This window comes from Mizuhopecten yessoensis, unplaced genomic scaffold (genome assembly GCF_002113885.1).
Source record: "Mizuhopecten yessoensis strain PY_sf001 unplaced genomic scaffold, ASM211388v2 scaffold7473, whole genome shotgun sequence".
Taxonomy (NCBI): Eukaryota; Metazoa; Mollusca; class Bivalvia; order Pectinida; family Pectinidae; genus Mizuhopecten; species Mizuhopecten yessoensis.
This window is the reverse complement of record NW_018407065.1, coordinates 1,704,112-1,729,715: the sequence shown is the minus strand read 5'-3', so window position 1 is coordinate 1,729,715 and position 25,604 is coordinate 1,704,112. Positions and strand designations below refer to the sequence as shown.

General features: G+C 35.7%; 1 protein-coding gene across 8 annotated transcripts in view; it reads left to right on the top strand.

Moving 5' to 3' along the window:
- Nucleotides 1–25,604, top strand: part of LOC110453618 (calbindin-32-like) — a 74,201-nt gene that overhangs the window by 5,462 nt on the left and 43,135 nt on the right. For all 8 annotated transcript variants that reach the window (XM_021502639.1, XM_021502637.1, XM_021502638.1 and 5 more), the window contains exon 2: nucleotides 22,865–22,950. In XM_021502639.1, coding sequence (XP_021358314.1) covers nucleotides 22,865–22,950 — 86 coding nt within the window. The remainder of the gene's footprint in view (nucleotides 1–22,864; nucleotides 22,951–25,604) is intronic.

The following is a 25,604-nucleotide window of genomic DNA, read 5'->3' as shown; positions in this document are numbered from 1 at the left end:
TGGGTTTAACGGTAAAATATTGGTACAGGATAGGTAACAAGTGACTCAGTTGAAACATACTAGTGGAAGAAACAAGGCAAGAAGAAAATTATGCCAAGAATAAACAGCCAAGATAATATTTGTCTAAACGAAAGACACCACATGCAGCGAGTGTAGATGTCTGACACGAGCCGAATAATTCTGTTCAATTATTATATTTATATTTGCTCAGCAATGTCACTATATAAACCTACCGAAATCAGTTGTGACTTATGAGATCAAACACCTGAAGTTGTGACCCTGGCGTCAGGATCATAACGTTGTCGATAGCAGGATGATACTGGTTGTTCCATTTATTGAAACAACCTTAAATTGTAAAAGGAATTTTGTTTAAAGTATATTTTGTTGACAAAATCAATGGAAAGAATATAAAGAAGTATAAAACTACATTCTTTGAATAATTGCAGTCCTATGACTGCAGTTAAATGTATAAGCAACCATCCGGAAACCGACATCGTTTGAAATGTATATTGATGATTTTGTTGGTTTTTCTAGTAGATATATATGGAGTAAAGTTTTTCTTCCAGATGTACTTCACATTCATTCTTCACATTTTATTGCTTTTCCATGACCTTTTTTTCTGTATTTTGCACTACATTGTCTTCCTCAATTTTAGACATGTTTACTGTGACTAGGAAATGTTGAATGTTGATCAGTTATTTATTCATAGTTAGTACTCATCAAAAAACGTGTTGAAGTTCAAAGCGGTATGTTTTCATCAATAGTACTTCGGGGCATTTCTTCTCCATAGCATATCCTCTCTTTTGAGCCGTCATCGTGAAGCAATGTACATATTTGGTCAAATTGATTCAACTTTCTGTTCATACGGTGTGTCATCAATAACGTATGATACAGACATGAGAAATATAGACTATTGCAGTAGTATTCATATTTTTATTGGATTTCGGAGCAGTATCATACACACCATATATCCTATTTCCACATGTATCGATCGAGATAAACTGCTGTCTGTGTTACACTCGTTTTACCATTTGTTAGAATTCATATAAAATGACAATAACAACTCGTTTATCTCCATAGGTTCATGATGGCTAAAACATCGCCAATATTACATTTTGCCATTTCAAACTTCCTTGATTGAAATTGATAAGCTGCTATCAACCGTTTGATTTTTCACATTAGATTAAGTATGACATGACTCGTGGTCCCATTGTACAGTTACAGCGTACGTCAGTGTGTTAGTTCGTTGTCTATTCACTTACCGTTATTCCGTCTTTGCGTATTGCAGAGTTATCTTCTCATGGGAGCAGGTATTGATTGTTACGTCATTGGTTTGTGCGAGAAAATTACGTCGTTCTCGCATGATGACGTTACTCTCACAAACAAGTGACGTAACAATAATCCCTGCCCCCAAGAGAAGATAACTCTGCAATACGCAAAGACGGAATATTATATAACAAATGTTGGTTTGTTGTCTGTAACCGCCATGTTATGTCAGGGTGTCTATCCAACACTGTTGGTTGGCATGGAGTAACTAACTTTGTTTGTGTTCTTTTATATTCTTCAATGTCGGTGCGTTATCTACTAAATGAATGGTAGTTGTCAGGGTAGATATCTTTACGTATTGTTGGTTGTCAGTGTGGAGGTTTATTGTCTACTTCAGTTATCTTTGTTTGTCAGAGTGTAGGTTTGTTGTCTGATCTGTGGAAGATAACAGTTTCGTTGCCATGCATGTCACTGGTGTTATATTTCAGGGTATTTATGTGTTGTGTACTCAATTACTGTTGTCTTTTGCCTGGTTTGTGTCCAGTCAGTTTTGTTGATATTCCCGGTGTAAGTCTAATCATATGAATGCTGCTGCTGTTGTTGCTGCTGTTGTTGTTGTTGTTGTTGTTGTTGTTGTTGTTGTTGTTGTTGCTGCTGCTGATGTTGTTGATGTTGTTGTTATTGTTGTCGCTGCTGATGTTGTTATTGTTGTCGCTGCTGATGTTGTTGTTTCTGATCATGTTGTTGTTGCTATTGTTGTTGCTGCTGTTGCTATTGTTGTTGTTGTTGCTATTGTTGTTGCTGTTGTTGTTGTAGTTGTTGTTGTTGTTGTTGTTGTTGTTGTTACTACTCCTGCTGTCGTTGTTGTAGTTGAAAATGAACTTCGACTGTTGCGGTCACATGACTTGCTATTTAACTTCTATTTATATATCTGCAAAATTACAGATAACAAGCAACACTGGACTGCTTGTTCACACAAATAATTTCGATTGGAATGAGAAGCCATAGATATATTAACAAACTAGTGTGACTGAAGAGCGCTGAAAGTACGCTTACCGAGTTCAAACTTTGATTAGTCTTTTTTCAGAACTGGCATTAACTGATTTATCATACCTAATAGGTGCAAGGATTAATCTTTGAGTAGGCATATCCGCCATTTTTTGTCTGTAAGCTCTCAATTTAATCGACAAGATACACTCTCAACTTGGTGTGTGTCATCTAGTTTAAACTACCATGAATGCCGAAATCTATAATTTATATTGACTATTTCCCAGTAGAGTAGAGGCTATGTCCTTTAAGATCGACGTGGGTGTTCTACAGATATATTGTTTTATATAGTAGGAGTGTTTTACAACTGGCGTAACACAATAAAACATTAGCATGGCATTGGTAACCTAATACAGACAAACTTACGTTGATAAACAAAACTAATAACAATATCATTTTTACTCTGCCTACATAAATAGAGAAATATCATCACTTGAAATGATATTAGGCATTCTTCCTGCTACACACCATTATTTGTTGTTGTTTTAACTGTTAAGTAGGCGTTTCGTTAAGCAATTAATCTACATTCTCACATGGACTATTATTCGCATCATTGGATGCTGAAAGTATTGTAGAATCGTTCATTATCATCATGATAATTCCTCAGGTCAATGACGGTAGCACTTGGTCGAGAAATAGCTCCTATTCGTATCACTCAACATTAATACTGTAATAAACCCTCTGTATATATTGATTCCCCATTCATCATAGGAGATGCTGGTTGCATTGGTATGACTTTGGTAGACATATCGGGTAGATTCGCCTATACTCGTGTATGTATTATATGTGTATGATACTCCAACGAGAAACGTTAGGTATAGGGTGTTATCTGTCTATAACATTGTTCTTTTTGTCCTCTGTATACCGTCCTAATGTCATGTTCTATATTGCTCCGTATCGATTCAGATTACGTTAGAAGCTTGTTAGCTACCGTATGCTTGGTAGGTAAGTAATACAATCAAGGATGTACATTGATGTTGTATTAAGAGATTAATCAACAATGTTTAATCACTTTGTCACCTAGCTACATTTCTGTTTACTCGTTATAAACAATTTTCTTGATAGGAAAAATCAGTCATTTTAAAAAATTGATGTCCCGTATCCCTCTACTTTTGAATTATATTTACATTTCTTTAAGACATTTGGCCGGGTTTTTTCTTTCTTTTTGTTACGTCTACATTTACAAAAATCTACTTCCATCAATCTGATGAGAACATATACGGCCGAGAGATGTTTTGCAATGTCATTTCGTTCAAAATACATAAGATGAAAGTGACACTGGTCTCGGTAACAACGTTTTGTGTCAGTTTTGAGTGATGTAGCTGCCATGCAACTGCCAGAGCATCCTCTAACGACTGGTATGCATGTATGTGTATAAAGATTTATAGAGGCAGTATTGTAACAAATAGTTCTATTTTGATATTTCTTATTTGAACAAAGTGATATATCTTATATATTGTTTTCTCCTAACCAGATCACCTGGTTCGGGGATCGTGAAAAAACCGCTTAAATCACTTAAGACTTTGCATAAGCTCGGGGAACAAGAGATGTGGACTTATGTCTTTAGTAGCTTCGTGTTACCGGAGCCTGGCTTACAATTTCTAAAATATAAACTCATAGTTGTGCTTTCTGTTTTCTAGGTTACTTACGTGTATATAAGGCCTTATGCGCACAATTGCACCCCTGTCAACAAAGCGACTTAGAGATTATCTAACACATATCAATGAAAACATCAAGTACAGATCTATGCAAAACAACCAACCATATGACTTAAATTCATTATAACTGTGTAATCTAGAGTATGGCCAGCGGTGACACACGTATGTTTCAATATCAAATCAAGCTTTCAAGTCTAGAATTTCTAGAATTTCTTACTGTAATTTCTTTACATTTACTCCGTAGTGACTTGAGCATCCTTCAATATTATTACCAGCTATAACCTCTTTACATTTACTCCGTAGAGACTTGAGTATCCTTCAATATTATTACCAGCTATAACCTCTTTACATTTACTCAGTAGTGACTTGAGTATCCTTCAATAGAATTACCAGTTATAACCTCTTTACGTTTACTCCGTAGTGACTTGAGTATCCTTCAATATAATTACCAGCTATAACCTCTTAACATTTACTCAGTAGTGACTTGAGTATCCTTCAATATTATTACCAGCTATAACCTCTTTACATTTACTCAGTAGTGACTTGAGTATCCTTCAATAGAATTACCAGTTATAACCTCTTTACCTTTACTCCGTAGTGACTTGAGTATCCTTCAATATAATTACCAGCTATAACCTCTTTACATTTACTCAGTAGTGAATTGAGTATCCTTCAATATTATTACCAGCTATAACCTCTTTACATTTACTCAGTAGAGACTTGAGTAACCTTCAATATTATTACCAGCTATAAGCTCTTTACGTTTACTCCGTAGTGACTCGGGATATCATTCATTATCATTACCAGCTATAATTTCATTACGTTTACTCCGTAGTGACTTGAGTATCATTCAGTAGCATCATCAGTTATAATTGTTTACATTCACTCTGTAGTAACTTCTAATTTCCTATAGGATAAATGATTTTATGTCATATAAAGAAATAGTTATATTTGTACAGACATCGCCTTGCAAGGTATTAGCGTATTAATCAATATACATTTATCAAACTAATGTGGGCTTTTGTTGACATATTTAAGCAATTACAAAACTCTTGTGAATTTATGTTTAATTAATTGAATGTTATTTTGATTTATATTTCTACTGGCCCTTTCAAACCGTTCGACCATCACCTCACATACAGACGTGATGTTTATGTCAGTATAATATAGTATTATTTAATTCGTTTCGTTCTCCGATTGAGAATAATTTGCTGATGTTTAGAGATTCCCAACTCTCGCTACACTCGGTGTGAACGTGCTACAAATCCCTCCAAAACGAATAATCACGTCATATTTCACCTTTGAACATATATAATTGGACTCAAATTGATTTAAGAGTATTTTCCAACATTTTGTGACGGATTGAATTTGTTTAATTGTCCTTTACAAAGTGACTTTTCCCATGAGATATTAGCAGAAATAATTTCCATTTTAATAGAGAACCTTAACTCAGTATTATTGCCTTCTACGTGTTACGTTACAGTTATGTTGTCGTGTTCCTCATAACGGTATTTACATGATTCTGATATGAGTTTCTGTATTGTCATAGTCATGTGCCCAGGATTGATTTAGTGAAGGCCTCTCGTGAAGATGCATTAATTGTACCAGGATCTCAAGCGGAAGTTACAACCGCACAAAGGCCACAATATTCTAATGACCAAAACCGTTACTAATATTTCGGAAAATTAGGCGTTTCCGCCATTAAAGAGATATATATTGTTAATACCGAGACGTCGAGACAGAAGACTTCAAACAAATAGAGATTTAGCCATGCAGCCATTATCGAGTGTTTTTGTCCTCGGTTAATACGGGTTTGTTAGCTTAGCTGTCATTAGGTTTGTTGATATTACAGACGCACGTGCCCATCCTCGAACGGTTAGGTTTCCCATAACTGACCGTTTCATGAATTCATCATTTCATACGTCCATGTTCTCGTATAGAGTCTTCTATATATTGAATAGTTACTGCGGCAGTTTTGTTATTTGGTAAGTGCTGCTTATCTGGGGAGTGTACTCCCTTGTGTCTGTACCTGAAGCATACAGAATTAACATCTTAGTCGGTCTAATGCGGTAAACATCACATCAATTAATCCTCTTCACGTCATTATATTTGAAGTAAAAATACCAAAAGAATGTTCAAACTCATAAGGAGTAATTGTACACTAGTTCCGAAATCATGTTTACGTAAGAAATGAGTTCCATATGACAAAGTATCTCGTGACGACACGAAACAATTATGATGACTTAAGAAAGAGGAGCTATTTTGTTCAACGAGTATGCCATAAAGATATTCGATTGCTTGGTCATAGACAGTAAGGTTGAAATCTGGCAAAATTTTCCCGAAACACATTTGATCTTGACCTACAGTAAGGGGAAATATATTTTTGCAGTTGACATTCAATTAATGAAGAGCCAAACGAGCACTATACTCATTTGTATTGCCCAGGAAAGAACTTCCTAGACATGCCTAGGGCGTCCATGTATTACATCACCAAGACAAGCACTTTCATGCATAAGGCTTGCTTGGAATTGACACCATCCTAATGACCAGGGCAGCTTATAATGGCGTTCAGGGATACAAGTGAACGGCTGGAAATAACGTTTTAGTTTTTATCAATTTGTTTTTGTTTGTTATATTCTGTTCAATAACTACATGTACATGTAGGCTAGATTTGTTTTACATTCAGCCGTTGACAATAACGTCTGTTATTCTAAAAGCAATCCTATTTCAGGACTATGTTGGACCGCGTATACTATAGATTTAAATGTGAATCCCAACGATTCGAGTATAACCTTTTCACAAACGGTTCATTTAAACCATAACGATATTAGGTAACAAAAGAGGTGTGGACAATTTAGCCAGCATTAATTTAAAATCAATCATCAAATTGGCCAGTGAGTCGTGAGATAAACGATTATTATCAAATATGTTTACAAAACGACGAGTGCCAACCATGTATTTGTACTAACGATTCACCTTTCTATGTCGCAGAACAAATAGCATTATGTTCCATATTGAATTTATAAGCGTACATATTATTATAACTGCTATCTAATTAGGAACAACGTTAAAACATACAGAAGATATCTCAACTGCCATGCAATAACTAATATCACAAGAAGTCATGGACACCGAGTAAGATAAGACGCATTGGAACAGAGACTCAATCTCACATCTTAGGTGAAAGTAGGTCGGTTGCAGTTTTCTAGCTGTGCGTTAGTGACGTCAATCACCCGTCATGTTTTACGCCCATATGCACGTCACTATATGCACGGTCATTACACGACAGTTGGAGAGAAATGAAACGTGACATATAGCACCATCAGGGTGTCGGTACAGGCTTTTAACCACTCAGCAAAATAGTTCACAGCTGGTAATGGAACATTTCAATCAACAGGCGGACACCGCGACAAAGGTAATCGGTGTAGCAAACGAAGCGCGAGCATATAATATTCAGAGTCATGGAAACCATATGTAATTTAAACGAGTGATGCGTTTGTAATTTAAAGTTAATTGTAGCAGATAGGAATCGTATATGATACTCATTCATCAACGAGAGGCTTTATGTATAATTTACATGTTACATGTTATTGCAGAGGTTATTTGTATTGTCTGACTGTGTTCCCATAGTTCATGTATTGGTACATATTCTAACATCAAGTTTATGTCATGATTCAAATCATTTGCGTTCAGTTAGGTATATCATTGCATTCAAGTCATGTGATATGACTATAGTTAAAACAGCACTTGTATTCAGCGTTTAACTTAAGTAGTCTAATGATGTTTACCTAATAACACTCTCATAACCAACACAACATGTACGAGCCTTATAGAGATATTTCTGTATTGAACATACGATTTGGATATCGTCAGCAATCGGCAGTTATTCTGAATTAACATGAGACTTCATAACGGGTTGCCACATCTGGTGCATGATGCTAATATGATTTAACCTTGATTCGCTTCCGGTATTTACGTGGTGGTTCATGATGTCTCTTTTGCCTTTTTATGTCTTTTTATTACCGATGTTGTCTTTGGATTATATTTCGTATATGTTGGCGCTTTGCTATAAACGTTACTGTTCTATTTCTGATCACATGTGCTATTCAACATGCATTTAGGTGAGCTGTCGTTTGCTATTACCAGCGAGTCGTTTTCATCTCTCCCCGTTATAATGATAGTAGTGTCCCGTTTTATTTCTAAAGACCAGCTATAAACTGAAGACTTTAGACAGTGGCCGTGCTAGATCTGTCCATATTGAGTAGAACATTGGCACCGGCTGCGGTTAATCGCTGATTGAATATTAAAGACAATAATGTGCTTTATTGCTGACATTTGATGCCATGGAGAATATAAACTATTCATATCTAAGAAGGACAGCGGTAATAACAAACACTTAAGGCTGTAACTCGATCAATGTTTATTGATTATAACCCGAAAGTATCGGCTAACCATAAACTGTAGAGGTGAGGCGTCCATAAACTTAAAATAAGGATGTGAGAACGTAAAAATGTCTACGTAAAATATTTATATGTAGCAAGGACGGGGAACGTTGTTACAATCGACAACAGACGCTTACCTTAATTGAATAATGTCTAGATTTTATTTGTATAGGTATATACATAATCATTGTTAGTGCATCTAGCAATTCACTAAATGGAAAAATGGAAAACACTATTAGGATTATGTTTAGAAAAGACAGCTAAGACGAGAAAAAGTTCAGTTATACAACATGAAAAGATCATATGAGTCAATTATTGATTTTTGCATTGTGTATATGTCAAACAATAAGTTGTCTGATTGACAACAGGAACGTGTTGATACGATCACACTATAAACAGTCGCGTTCCCATGACGTTTAACGTTATGAACATCTTGACATGTGTCAAGGTGTTTGTATGGAGGCCAGTCTTAACATGAAATTCTAAGGAATATTGAAATTTCTTTTATGTCAAGGAACTTTATGTATGATATGAAAACTGTATAGATTTTTAACGTAGAGCACCGATAGACCCGGTGGATAGTGTTTGTTCCATTCAAAAAATAACGATTACACTCAACTGTTTGCTCATGGTATTGTCTTATGATACTGGTATGGCGTTCGTACTGAAAGTCACATAATGTTGTTGTGAAGATCAAGTCTATGGAGTAAGGACATGGTACCATATGCCAATAGATGGTGGATTTATGCTACCACATAACGTGACAAATGAAACAAAAACATTCATTTCCAATGAATCATATTAATAGATTATATAAATTGGGTGACTAATAGAATCTTCCCCTACCTTAAGGGTGTAACAGAGAAATCTCCAACCCTCGGGGTGATTATTTGGTTGTATAACCCTCTGCAGAGAGCCGAGGGTTAGACAACCAAACAATCACCCCGAGGGTTGGAGATTTCTTTGTCACACCCTCAAGGTAGAGTATGATTATTTTTCTCCTATCCTATTATTTCAGTCACAGCTCTACCGACAGTAGTCTGCCATGTTTGTAAACAAAAACACATGTGAGTATGCATGTCGTCATTCAATTTTGATGACGTCACAATGTTACCGATGACAAATTTTAATGACGTCACAATTGAACACGTGCTAATCGGCACGAGGCTATCTCCCCCTAGGGGGTGACAAGCTATCTTCCACGTCTAAAACGGGAGACACGTATGTGAAGTGTGGGGGAATACGCTTTCATTCTAACATAGGTATGTGGAATCGCTTCGGTCAGTAGACTTTGGTTTGTACTACAATGTGACAAATAATGTTAGTATCACAAACTGTATACTCTTCATATTTATGATATAATCAGAGTTAGGTCGCTTTTACTTAGTGTGTCCTGATATATAATACTGCGACCCATGTGTATGTACCTTAACAGTCCAATTATATAGATGGACCATATCAGTTTCCTGGGAAAATTTCTATATTCCTCGAACTGAATCATTTTTCCCGAGGGTATCGTATCTCCCTACTTCCAGGTCAATCAATCGCTTATCATACCAACATAGAAAATAAAAATAAATGTATCAATTATAAGGTTACAATTACTTTTGTTAAAACAATGACAGTTCGATTTACTCTCCGAGGACGATAAGTCTGCAAACAGCTGACATGAGACAAGAACGTGCTCTCTGTTTGGGATAAAACGTTTTGTCAACGTCGAGTAGGCGCACCGGAAGATATGATGTGTTGTCCCCTGGTAAAGCGATATGTTTAAGCGAATCAGACATACAGTACTACAGATGAGGTATAACTAATAGCAAAGCTGAGCATTGCGGATTTTTTCAAAGGGCAGGAATTACATCTGTTACCTCCAATTATGTATTTGTTATAGAACGTGCACTTTAATTATATATTAGTTTTCAAATTCAATCCTTCACACAGGAGATCTATGGTTTGATGAACAATATAGGATGCTGATACATTCATTGGGCCAAAATAGCCTGTGTTGATATTTGTTATTTATATCATTCCACCGGTATAGGTTCGCAATTCTAAACGAAATCGGGTCGATAGCAAAATACACCCGTGGAATTGAAAAGGAATCAAACACATGATAGATGACAGAACTTTTTTAATGATTACAGTTACTGAAACGCTGCTGGATCATTTTTAAAAAGCTATGTTTTTATAAAATTGATAACGGCTCGCCAGTCGCTTTGCTCATTAGGCCTGGAATGCTAACAGAAATTATGACAATGCACTTTTGCCTTCAGATAATGAGGCTGGTGTTACACAAGAAAGGCTTAAAAGTAAAAAAAAACATAAAATTGAAAAGTGTCATTAAACATGAAACACTGTATGAAATATATCTACGCTCGCATTCTATAGATATTGCGTGCAGTATACGTATAGGATGTAAAATGTTTAAAACAAGTTTTGATCTAGTCTATACATTACATTGTCATTGTTTGTTCAGTGAATATAATGACTGTGTCGATAAGTTGTTTCGTCGAATTTGACCTTGTTTTATGAGGAAGTCCCAGAGTAATTGTCACTAGGCCTTTGTTACTTCGTCCTTTTAAAGAAATACATTTCGACAAAACAAAATTTTGTAGAATCACACATATCTATAAATATTTAAGTTCGTCATTAACACCTGAAGTAATACAGGAGGGGTAATTGACAAATTATCAGACCATGCAGTGATTGAAATAGGTCTTTTTTCTTGAGGTACACACAAGTCCACGGTTCTAGATCAAGGCTCGTATTTATTTGTGCTCAAGGATGGATTACGTGCTCAAACTATCTTTCTTGCCGCTGGCATGTAACACGATAAAAAAATCGAGTTTAAAATACCAAGATTGGTATTTAGCCTAAAGACTCCCCAAAATTGTTCAAAATCATAACCAAATGGAATTTTTCATGAATTTATCACTGGAATAAGAAATTGGGCCTGAGCTCAAAATCTGACTTTGAGCATGAGAATGGTTCATGCATATGGGCCCTGATATTGGTATATCCTCTGCCATTGTTAATGACGTTTCCACACAAGCATCATGATGTCGCGACTTGCCTTATTCAGAAGTGACAATAGAGGCTATTATGGTTTATGGTGCCGTACTTAAACCTATATGTATTATTCTTTGTTCAGATACAATATTACGTTGTCGCAAACAGTAAACCGGAGACATGTTAATCCACAATGTAGACGCCATTCTTATAGAGGCACATTACACACTGGGAACAGTTATTCGGCAGTCTTTTAATGATTTATCATGATGATGAATTTTCCAACACGAATTCCTAATTATACCGATTATAATAAAAATGACAACAAACCATCGCGTCATCACATGAGGACAATATGTCACATCAGGAACACGAAAGGGCAGTGTATAATATCGTCATATATGACAAAATATACCACATTTTCATCTATGTCAACATATACCGCAGCTTCAACACACTTTGACAAAATGGGACATAGTGTCAACTCAATATGACAAAATATTAATAGTACAACAAACAAGGACAATACACCACAATGCCACAACACAGGATAAAATATAACACATTATCAACGTTCTGAGACGAAAGCAAAAGCGAACTTGATATGACAACATGACACACAACAGTGAGACGCAAAACAAACGGAAAGACATCCAACATCACCTTGACATATCGAGGGTAAACCTGGTACGTCAGACACGTGTCCTGTCTCACATGTAGCAACCAGTAAAATGACTGGTGTGGAAATCAAAGAATGCAGATCACCTACGATATCATAATCTAATGCATAGGAGAACAATAGTAAAATCTGTTACTACAATTATAATCCAGCATGTCACTAATGCATTGTGACTTTAATCAAGAAAGCTCGCCATGCCTGAAGTGGTGTCATATTGTAAATTGAACTACTCTATATCGTTTTATAAAAATATATATACAATATTCATGCATTATTGCTGTATCCTAACAGATGATGTTAATCAATATCACATGCCTTATCGTAATGTATTATGCAAGTATGCACTAAAGTGCAATATGACGTCAACTGTATGACTTACCATCTAATCACCATATATTTGAATGTGATATTTGATGACATTTAAATGATATTTGATATCATGCCACACCTATTAAGGTTAGGAGAAGGAGGGAGACGACTTTATGAAGACGGTGAGCCTGATGATGTATGCGTTTTATAGGTTTAATTTGAAATTGATACGATTCGATAGACGGACGGATATTATCAATCGACGTAACTGTCCCTAAAAACAGGAAAGAATGAATAGATATGAACGCAAACCTCATATATAAGAAAAATCAATTTACCCAACGTCGGTAATATCTTATATTAAATGTTTCTCCTAGGTTGAAAACGCCTAAAAACGGTGATTAATTTGACACAGTGTCTAAGATACGAAGTTTATGTTTCTTCTCAGAACAAAATTGTTATTGAAACCGCTTCTGTAATAATACCTTGGTTTCAGAGCAAACCACCTTGGTATTTTTAACGACAAATCTTGAAGCTGTCGTTGTCTCTTCACGTGTTCAAACTGCTTGACCGTCTGATGAACTAAATCGTTCTTATCGCTATTTTCTCTACTCTACTTATTACACAGTCGTCGTGGTCTCTGAAATACTGCATTAGTATAAAAGTAGGAGTTTTGTTGGTATTTCTCGGCTCAGATTCATTTACTGGCCCCCTGGCCTTCCCCATAAGCTGTGGAAATATAACTTACTGTTTCTAAATGATGAAAAGTTTGTTAGTTTAAATGTTTCTATTTATTTTTAGATCCATTTCATGTGAAACGCTAAATATCATAGACATATGTATATTGTCCACTTAAATTGTTCTTCAATGTTTATGAGGTACGATCACTTGAAAAGACGTAGGTTTTGCAATAAAATCAGTAATGTAAAATGTTCATATCCTAGAATACTGGAGTATCAAAATGATCAATTTTAAACGTATTTTAATATCCTATTTATATCAAACTAAACGCAAGAAAAATATAGATAAAGTTTATTCGTATACTATGACAATGAACATATGATGAAACATAATGTCTTTGAATAAAAAAATAAAACATTCACGGCACGTTCCGGAGCACCCTCTTCTGTCCCCTTTTTTTCCTTTTTTTATTTTTCATTCCCCTTCTTTCCTGGTTTTCCGATTTTTCTGCTGTTGGCTTGCGTCGACTCTGAGTTCCAATTTTGGTCCTTCAGGAGATATTTGGGTTCTATTTTACTGCAGACGGATGAAATTGCACTCACTTGTAGTGGCCCTCTATAACCTGCAAAGACGCTCGTTAAAACATTCTCTTTATACACCCAAGACTTGTTCTGTTGCTGATTTGCGGCTCGTTTGGGCAGATTGCCTGGGAACCTTTCCATGCCGGTATTTATATATGTAGATGTGCGTGTGTGATTGTATCGACACCTAAAGACACAGGAGAATTACATGCAGAATTGTCCTTTTCATTATCCTGCTGTTTGATCGTGATAACATTTCAGAATGCACTGGAATGGAGAGTGTTCCGTTTTCTCTATATCATCTGTTTTACGGACACCAATCACGACATACGTTGTGTTAGTAGACATTTGATGCAGGATTGTTTCGGCTGTAGTCACGACGAGTCGGAGTAGACAGCATAGCCATGATATTGTTTAACTGATTCACATCAGCGATCAATTGTGATCAACAATAAGACTTATTCAAGGTTTCATTAGCCTATTTAACACATCAAACGACCTTTTCCTCATTAAAATATTTTAGTAGATTTTAAAATATACGTACTCCTGAGTTTGTTATGACTTTACGCATTGAACTGTACACGGCGCTGTGTTAGGGAAAAACGATATGGATTAAGTGTATCACCCCTGTCTTACATACAGTTGTTTACATGAAACGTGTTCCTGTGCAAATTTTTTCTGCCGACATCGTGTTTATTTCACCTAAGACAAAAAATGACTTTCTTGCATTTTTTTAATGGCTGGTCTATGTCTTTTCTGTTACTTTATTGATTATGCTCATATCTACATATGAACCATACCAACAGAATGTCAGGACATTTTCTTTGAAGATTTTCTTACCATTGTACGTAGCGAAATGCTGGCTTTTTGTCGCCAGCTTTATCTCACGTTTTTGTCAACATGACCCCAAAAAGTATCATCCAATGATCGAAAGAATGTGATTCACCTGTGTTGTGTATGCAATCGATGCCTATGATTCATTTATACGACAAGGTTTTCTGCTTAAGAAGTTACTCGATGAGAAATTGTCAGAACAGCTGGCATTATTGACCTGTTGAACATTTTTACCTCGTCCGCAGTAGATTTCCTTATGATCCCTAATGATTGATTTCCATGTATTCCCATAGCTCTGGTTCACTATCCTCATCAGGCTGATCACAACTCCGTAACAGCTGTGATATTTTTATGAATTCATCTCACGGAAAAATTGAATAACAAAGATAATATTACGATTTTACAAAGAAGCAAATTAGCTCGGATACTGACACCGTTTTTTAAGAAAGTATTGACGCAGTTTGCAGAAGAACTTGTACGTATTTTAACAAAGTAGTGCGACCAGTCAAACTCAATCGATGAAATATTTCAAAATTCAATCTGCTTGGTTGTCGCATCTTACATTTATTTAAAAATGTCACTTAAAATGACAAGATAGCGCACTTATAACCTTAAACTTAATACACAAATATTTATTCGTTTTATAATGATCAAGTTAATGACAATATTGCATGATTTCCATTATTTTTTATTTCTTATCTATTAGCTTCCTCGATCGTGCATAATTCAGGTCAACAGAACAAAACACAAAAAGATAAACTGTACATGCATGTAAGCCTGTAATATTTAAAGTGGATCATGCATATTCAGTGCTCAGGTTGTGCATGTTTGTGATAGGCTGTTGCCAGTGACATTGTTTTAATGGACAGGATTACGTACGTAACCCAATCATTACCTACTACGTCAGGTCTTTAGGGTGTAACATTAACGACTCAATATACCACGTGCGTACACGTGATCTGAATTGAAACTTCAACGATATGCCATGTCGAAAGGCACTTCAGATAAATCAAAATGATACAGATGTTGCGAGCTTAATAGGTGTTCGTGTTAGGGCATCTTATCTCACCAAGCACTGCAATTGCAGCTTTTTGGATAGCTTTTTAGGCAGTGCCGTAGTTTCCAGAAATTGAAAAAGGTAATTTATCATGGAATATATCTGTAAACAACTCCGTTTCGTGCAATGGTGATGTTAAAACTAGGCATTCCAATACCTATCTAACTAGAGTCTGGAGCGTGACCGACTTTCGTGAACACATCGTAAACAATACATCTGGGAGAGAAGTTATGCAATACTATTGCCGTTGGCAGAGTTGTTTGACATAATCAAATAACCATTATCTGCAAATGTTTTGATTTATTGAAACGACTACTCGTCGTCCTTTTAAAGCATAACATGTACCTCGATAGAAACCAGATAATATATATAAAGCTTTACACTGAATAAATTTAAACAATATGATTTCGAATAAAGGATGCGCTTTCTCCTTTGTCTAGTTAATGATATATATAGTGGGTTAATCAGGAGGAACTGTGCCATTTTTCTGCTTCAAACGTTATCTAATGTGTGTATTCTCTATTAGTCACCACCTCATCAGCTACTCCGTAAATCAATCAGTTATTTTATGCTGCTTTCGATATGTACATATGAGGAAAAAATAGATAAATAATGGTGCGCTGCGCAGTCGTTTATTGCATGTAGAATAACAATAATTTATTGTCGTTGGGGAATATTTGCACTGTATACATAATGAGTAAACACATATGTATAACGTTAACCATCATCACAGCCTTTTACAATTGATTAGAATCAGTTAGAAGTACTATTGGCCTTTTTTTGGTATCATTCCCGAACAACATATTGGTCTTCACACAGACACAACACCACAAACCAATGTTAGATACCTGACACAAAATAATGTTATAACCCTATGTCAGCCTTATTCAATATTTTACTTATAGATTTCCCAAACAAATGACATGCTGCTACCCTATGGCATGTATATAGGGGTTCCCACACAACTGAGATTCTGCAACGCTGAGACGTGTTTTAATGGTGTGCCACACACCGCACGTTCTGCAGCATTGGATCGGTATTATTCATTCTGATATCGTTTTTATTTTGAGTCTGTCAGTCACTACTCTGAGTGGTAATAATTATTAATTGACTTTAAAGGTCCATTCTTTGAAGTATCAAGAGCAGTTAATAAAACATTGTTTTATTATATAATCTAATAAAATGTTTTCTCTCGATAATTATTCAAGTAATCACATAATTATCGTCCTTTCTTCGTCTGTTCTATATTTCTATGTAGCCAGCCGTCAAACTATGCCTCTAAAATTGAGCTGTACATTTTAAAGGCATATACGTATAAAATCTACTTATTAATACTAACTGGTAGTTTCAATTTTAACAGGGTCCCTGAGTTAATATAAAAAAAAACAGATAATGATAATTTAAAGACCTAAGATTTCTTTCTGTATCAGATTTCCGGAACGACGGTGGCAAATTTCATAAATCTGAAACTATGCACTACTGCTGTCTAACATAATCATCAGAATAGAAAGGATATATAGATATTTATATTGGCCGAGAAGTGATATCGTCACCATCAACAGAACCCACACCATTTAACCTGATCGTGTATATCAGTCCTAATCAGACCAACCTTTATTGTCCATGCTGTCTAGTTTGTCTTTCTTCCAAAGACCGTTCTCTTTACAAATAATTGAATTTAGACTTACTTCCCCACTTATGGTCCAATCTGTGCGACTTTGAGTAACTATACTTCAAAAACATATAAAGTCTGCGTTTGTAAATGCCCGAACGTATTTTACGAACTCATATATTTTCTATTGCTGACATATTGCCGACATTCGATATATTTATAAAATGATTATAGCAAGTTAACGACATATCTTGATATACAATGTATTTATCTCGACAACTTTTAATGACAATGGACACCTACTTCACTCTAACGTTGATCCAACAACATACGCCTACTGGAAAAGTTTAACTTCGTATCACTGTTGAACATGCAGGCTATATACAGTGTATCTTGGCCAACACTGTTTGAAAATGTTATTTCTACAAGATAGTGACAAATTAATTTATGTAGATCAAGTTGGTATGATTTGTTGTACACCGTGTTATATCCGTCATCATTCCTTATTTAATGAATTTAACATGTTACAATTTAACAATTCATTTGCAAGGAAGTGAACGAATAATTATTATCATTTCTGGCGACTTGTTCACTATGAGTGCTGTCGCGCTCGTTCCTTGATTTGACGGGACAATAATAAAAACCACCACACTTCGAGAAACACCACACACATTTTCTACGTGTAAAACGTTGTCGTTTATTACAATAAAGCACGTGAAACACTGCTGTATTATTGGTAATGTAACTTCCATTAACATTCTTTGCCGGCGATTTTATCTTTACGGAAAAAGTGATGAACATGGAATCGAAAAGATAAAACGGCATCGCTGTTGACAGATTTACAATGATACCATAATTGTGAGGGCGATACTAAAATAGCATTACAACATGGGAGAATATCGGTCAGATCAATACAAATTGTTGGTAGTTTTGCCTTTGTCAAATGATACCGATGAAAATCTAACGGAAGTCATCATCCGAAGCTGAATCTAAAACAAAGGACGCTGCATATGATGGATAACATATGAAGGACTGTTCTTGTTTGGTTTCTAGTCGTCTCATTGGTCGCGGTAGTTATCGCCCAATTGCACTCAAAACAACAAGCAGGATAGAGAGGAAAGTCTGGTAGAGAAATTGCGTAATGTTAGTAAGAATCAATCGAGTAGACTACAGCATGATGTCGCTTTAATAGACATGTAAGGTTATGTCGCTTTAATAGACATGTAAGGTTATGTCGCTTTAATAGACATGTAAGGTTATGTCGTGCCTGAGTCTGAAAATGATAGATTGTGTTCTGTCTTTTTGTCACATATTGGAGACATGATTCACGGAACGTGAGCTATGTAGTCGTTTTACTATCGAAAATAAAATAAAACAGTTACTGGTCGAGAAAGGAAGGTGCGACCTGCGTTAATCAGGATGGTGCTGTTAGGTGTCAAGGGAGACACAGTATAGGAAGAAGATGTCGGAGCTTGGAAAGATATTATATCTATTATTGCTTAGTCTCCTGACACGTCGGCCAAGAGTCGCTATAATAGGTGTCACTCTATACTCAACTTCCTTTGGCGACGCATGTTGTTGTCTCGTTCACGGCTTACATTACTGGTCTGTCTGGGTCTGGAATGATAAACTGGGTTTAAACAATAGATCAGATGGTCGCAGGTACAAAAAAAGGCATGCATGTCTGTTTGTGAATATCACATCTTGAAAGAGGAGATCAATACAAAAACACCCTCTGTGTGAAATGCTTGGAGACAATATTCTATAAAAATTTGATTAGTATGAGCATTGAAAACAAAACAGACAATCTAAATGATAAACATGGAGACATAACTTATGAGGTTCCGTGTGTTTCTTTTGAATAAATACATCTTTGTTTTGTACATGTTTTGGAAATATGCAGAATGTAAGTTATAAACTTTACTCCAGATTCATTTTTTTATATGATCTTGAAATCAAGAACACCACAGACCTTTCTACTTCAGCCGGTTTTCTCGATCTTTACTCACAAACTGACCAAGAGGGATGGCTTATTACTTTGCTGACGATTTCTACTTTCCGTTCGTGAGTTTTCCCTTTTTTTGATAGTAATATCCCTGTTTCCCCTAATTCGGTATTAAAAATCTTGCTCCGAATATTATGACTACCGTGACAAATATCGCCTGCTGACTGACAAATTAACAACACAGAGTGTCCAAAGTGCAGGTTGATGAATACGATGGACAAGTTGTATGGTCAACATCATGATCTCATTAGAAAATAGGCTATTTCTTTGTGTTATATGAAAGTTGATGTTTTTGCAGTATACTCATTGGTGCATGTTGTGATTTTGGTGTCACTACCCGAGTTATCGATGTAAGGACGTGACATAACTTGGATTTGACCTATATTTACATGGCGCTTTTAGCCGATGAAGTAAAACACGCTTACCCTCCCGGAACACATAGTCTTATTATATTTTTCCTTTTTGAAGGGTCACCATGTTCATGTTTTGCCCTAGTTTGTTAATTTTGAGTTTGAATTATGGTTCTATCAAAACTGTGATAATTTCTTGGTTTTTTTTATAACGGTTGTTATGGGTAATGGCAAAAATATATAAACATGAACTTTTTTATATTGTTCGGGTCTGAAGTAACAAAACCATTGTCCTTTTATAAAGTTTTGTTGCAACATGCAATCATGCGAATGTTACATTAAGCTCTGATGGAAGACTGAGTATTATCTGACAGGTCGATGCATCATCATCACATTATAAACACGGCCTGTAAATACAACAAAAAATCGTATATACAAACGTACTGTTTGTTGAAGTGTGCTGACGACTGGTCTGTAACTAAAGTACAAACATGTTTACTTGTGTTGATTTATGGAAGATAACATTGGTGAGATACCATGCGAGAGTGAACAATGATATCATAAAACATAACATTGGTGAGATACCATGCGAGACTGAAAAATGATATCATAAAACATAACATTGGTGAGAAACCATGCGAGAGTGAACAATGATATAATAAAACATAACATTGGTGAGATACCATGCGAGAGTGAACAATGATATAATAAAACATTACATTGGTGAAATACCGTGCGAGAGTGAACAATGATATCATAAAACATAACATTGGTGAGATACCATGCGAGAGTGAACAACCATATAATATAATATAACATTGGTGTAACTTGATAAAAAATAACCCGTTATGATACCTTAATAAAGCAAATTCATACAACGGTAAATTGTAGCTCATTTGCAATTGTCGGAAATCTGAATATATTTATGAAAAATTCATAGCTGTATCGGCATGTCGTAACCAACATTATTATTCCTCATCGATTTTACAGCGTGTCTGATTGGTTTAAACACATCACATGACAGGATTATAAAACATTGAGTCTCCCTCACGCGATCCATTTTCCCTGTCGAGTATCCTTCTCGGAACTCCTCACACATTATTTGACGAGTTAGACTCTCTAACACCCGATGTGTTCCGGACGACACCATCAACAATGGCTGCGAACGGGAGATTCCACCTTCCAACAGATGAAGAACTTGAAGGACTGTTATTGTTGTTTAATTTGATATAAAATCAAAACACTAACAGTGATAGGTATTGGTAGTGCATATATTTGCTACCAGACCTAATGAATTAAGCGCAAACAGGTCAGTCACAACAGTGAAAACACAAGGGCTCGTTACATTGCCTAATGTTGATGTATTTTGTTATGTGTATATAACACATACTCCACAGATGGTATTTCGGAATAATAAAACAGTCAATGCCCTAGTGTGAGGGAGACATGAAGAGTTGTTCCCCCTCGTCAAATCATGTTTCCCTTGGGTTCGCCCTCGGGAAATATGATTTATCTCGGGGAAACAACTCTTCAGGTCTCCTTCACACCAGAGCAATAAGTGTAGAGGGTACTATACTATGGATCAATGCCCCACGTGTTTCATTCATGCAATATGCATGACACTTGAAGCAATTGCCGCCACCGTGCTTACCGAGACCAATTAAGTCCTTATTAGCTACTTCTATGATTAAAACAAGGCTAATTTAGCCTTATCTTACCGAACCCATTATTAAAATTGCAAGTGAATACACATTCCTGTGTCAGAAGTGTCCTACCCTGAAAAGGTTGGATATAAGATCAAAACGGCACAGTTTGTGTAATATAAAGTGTTCCTCTCATCTCGTTCTGTCGCATGAAGTGTTGGCCAGACGTTAAAATATACAAGCATCCCTGATATCTTAAATGTGAGAGTTCATCATACACATGAAGAGGATATGGAAATAGCATCCATGAGTGTAGGTTTCCATACCCTTCGTGCCTACAGAGCGAATGACTCAAACCGATTTTTTTTAGAAAAATCGACACTGACAATAAGAAAGATACTAAATATTCTACATACCATCTTTAACCTCGATTATATGAAATATAAACAAGGAAAGAGGGGTAAAATACGTTATATCAATGGTATAATTAAAATGTATACACGTAGAGATAAGAGAGAAAAACTTTCCTCCAAATATCTTAGGCGCACTTCCGTTTTTGCTAAAGATATGATCAATCTGACTTTATCTATTTAGGGAAACACTACTCACACTATTTTCTTTTCTGAAACGTTTTCCCACCTCACAATAAGATTGCGTCATCAAACGTTACCACTATATGCACTGTAACCATATCACAATAGGGTCGCGTCATCCAACGTCATCACTTTATGCATTGTAACCATATCACAATAGGGTCGCGTCATCCAACGTCATCACTTTATGCACTGTAACCATATCACAATAGGGTCGCGCAATCAATTCTTGATCTCACATTGATGATAGAGCGTTGGATTGGACTCATAATTCCAACTCCGGTCTTAGAACCTCAAATGTTTTACTCTTGGTTTCAGATTTCACTGTTTTCATCAAATAGGAGTAATATTTCCCCTTAATCTCACATTGGTATCCCACAGGATAAACGTGTATTTTCATACATAGAGTTGAGTCTTACGATATACGCTTCACTATGAATAAAATGTCTTTACGTCACGCTTGAGCTTGACAGCTCTTCCAATTTCAATTCCATGAAAACTTATTTTTCCCGAGCACCCGATTGTACAAATAAACAAGAAAAAGATATGTAGCTGTTGTACCCGAGTTACTTGATTTTGCAATCAGCTCTGCCCACGAAAGAATGTCAAAAATATAAAACGGAAGATATGGGTTGTCTTAAGAAATTAATATTACACGCTTTCCTGAGCATCCGATTGTAAAAATAAACAAGAAACAGATATGTAGCTATTGTACCCGAGTTACTTGAATTTGCAATCAGCTCTGCCCGCGAAAGAATGTTAAAAATATAAAACGGAAGGTATGGGTTGTCTTAAGAAATTAGTATTACACGCAAGTCTGTTTTCGTGATATCTCGTAACTATTTTTACGTATGTGTGTATGTGTATGGACAAATTACTGCTTTATTGTACTATTTGTTTGCATATTTTCTTTAAATTGCTGTTCTTTTTTATATTTCAATAAAATGTTTTAATATTTAATCAGATGGATCGGATATCAGTCTAAGCCTTTTTAAATGCTACCCTTTTGGGGAAAAAACCAACATGAGTCCCTGCTTGATTTGTCGTTTAAATGTGTATAACTTATACTCCGAGTCTTATGTTCTCTTTCTCTTGTAGGTGATGGATACATAGAGGGTAAAGAACTGGACAGCTTCCTGAAGGAATTAGTGACCAGTATTAACAAAGAAGATCTCGGACCAGAGGTATGTTGTTTATATAGGGACTGAACGGCGTTTTTGTTATTATTTTCAAGCCGGTATGAACGCAAATCGGGTACATCCATATTGCATGAAGCCCGCTAAGGCTTCATGCAATACCGGCATGAAATTTTTAAAACGCCGTTCAATCCATATATTTACATTTTTACTATGGAACAATTGATTAATTTTATTTATTTGTTTTTAAATTATTTAAGTATTTACTGCGTTTTGTATATGCGTTGTCCTTTAAACGACATTGGCGGAACAGCCCAATTTAACTAAAATTGGCGCAAATAATTAATTGTAGTCACTTGAGCGTTTGACGCAGGGGCAAATGTTATTTCCATGTTATCCGAAGCGAAGCGACAATTCTCTCATTAAACAGTTGTGTTAATCTGTGACGTCATAAGTAAACCACGTGTTACGTCACGAGAGTTTCTGCTTTCATACTCGAATGAAATGCATTTCTGTTGGTAATGTTCATATAGTTGGTTACAGTACAAATGTAAATATAAATTAATGGTGTAACGGTATTTCTTGCATACCGAACGAGACTTATTATAGTGATTTAACCAGTCTTCTGGTCATAGAGTATGAAAAGGTTTTGTATTACCTCCATTAAGCCAGAGCTTCTTTTGACTCGAACTATTCAGTTGTTATCTGCACGTCAAATATACAAATTGAAACAAGATGGAGTTTCTAAAATTTTAGCGTCACTTAAGGCTATAATGTGACATCATTATTTTATCATCGTCGTAGTTTTGTCAGCCGTTGGTATTCCGGTTCAAGTTTCAAGAAAGGAAATTAAACACTAAAACTGATTAATGATTAGTAATGATTTGTTGAAAAAGAAAAAAGAAAACAATTACAAGTCTTAAATGAGGATCGGTGCTTTGGGCATTTTTGTTTCTTTAAAGAAAAATAATTATCATTATTGTCTTAAACTAAATATAATTATTCAACATAAATGTCAAATTAATAGAATGATGAACTTGACTTAATCGACTGCTGGATCAGGTTGTCCTAAGTTTTGTTAGCTTACAGCAACTTGACGTGATAATTCCATCGAGTATATAAAATGTTTATTAATCTTGACATTCTACCTTAAAACTGCATCTATAGAATATTCAGCCGGTAACGAACACACAGGAAAAAAAGCTGTACATTTTGAGACATATCTTAAACATCAGACACCGATCTTATTTCATACCGAATCGGTAAGCTAGCCATGCTTTGAACACTCTGTCCTGCGCTTAATTTATATGTGATTCGCATAAGCTTTAATTTGTTGTCCCGCTTCTTCGAACCCCGCGTTATAATCCTAACTTGTCCTATGTTTGACTTCTATATCTATTCATCCTTACATGTGTTGACATTGATTCGGAACAATCCCGCTTAGCATCAGACTTATCGGCACCGTCACTTGTCGTGGTTCCCTAAATCCCTTAACCACTTTGCCTTTGGACTCGTAAACCTACGCGTGCAGGTCAAGGTCGGTGTTGGGCCAAGGCAATTAAGAGTATGTTTAAGCGTCAACGTGTTACGTGAACACAAAACAGATATTTTTACAATAATGTGAGCAAGTGGAATGTTTTAATGACGAAAAATGTATGACACGTCCCGCATTTATGATATATGTTTTACAGTGTGGAAAAAAACAACTGCAATGTTAAAGAACTTGAATGTTTTAAAAAATTTACTTGCATCGATATTCTCAATTTACTAAAAGAACTTTTCTTCCTGTCGGCACTTTAGAGATACGAAACAGGATTCGGGTTTTTTATTGCCTCTTACAAGGTGTAAAGTGGCCACTTCGGTCCACGCCATGATGTGACTGGAAGCCCGTTCTGTTGCAAAGTCACATCAATATATAATATCGCTATTCCGATACTGTATGTAATCTCAAAACATCCCTAAGAGGTTTTTTTATCGATCTGTGATAAGTAAAGCTCTATAAGTCACACGGATATTGTCTATCAGCTGTCCAATATAAGTATACACGACCAAGTCACGACATAGTTTTATTATTTATGTGGGTGACGTGTAGTCTAAATGACCAACACGCTAAATATTATTACAACAAATTTATATGTATGACTACGATAAGACGTAAACTTGTATAAGTGTAAAACTTACTATTATATGTCTAGTGATATACTACATCCATTCATATGTAAGGTGCATTGTATTTTTTATTAAAACGGCTATGGATAAATTACGTGGATATCAGTAATCACACGATGTGGGAATGGACAAAAAAAAATGAAACATAATATGAAATAGAATGCATTTGAGCATGAAGAGCTGCACTCAAAAACTCGATATAATGATATTTTGTATTGATTTATAATTCGAAAATGATATAGGGTGTTTGACCAGATCTGCTTAAAAATAATTTTCAAAACATTGATGGACTGTCGCACATCTTGAAAAAAACTTGTTTTGATAACACCTCTATTAAGAAGAGTCGTCCTGATAAATCGTTACCGAGAAGGGTTCTCCTGAGATTTCCATAAGAATGACTGCCCCGGGATCTCCATCGTGAGTTTTGCCCCGACGAGATTATACAAGGGTTGCACTGGTCACACTTCAACAACGATACGTTTTTCCGAACATGTCGCCACAAAGGACTGTTGTCCTGATATCTTCTGATGAAC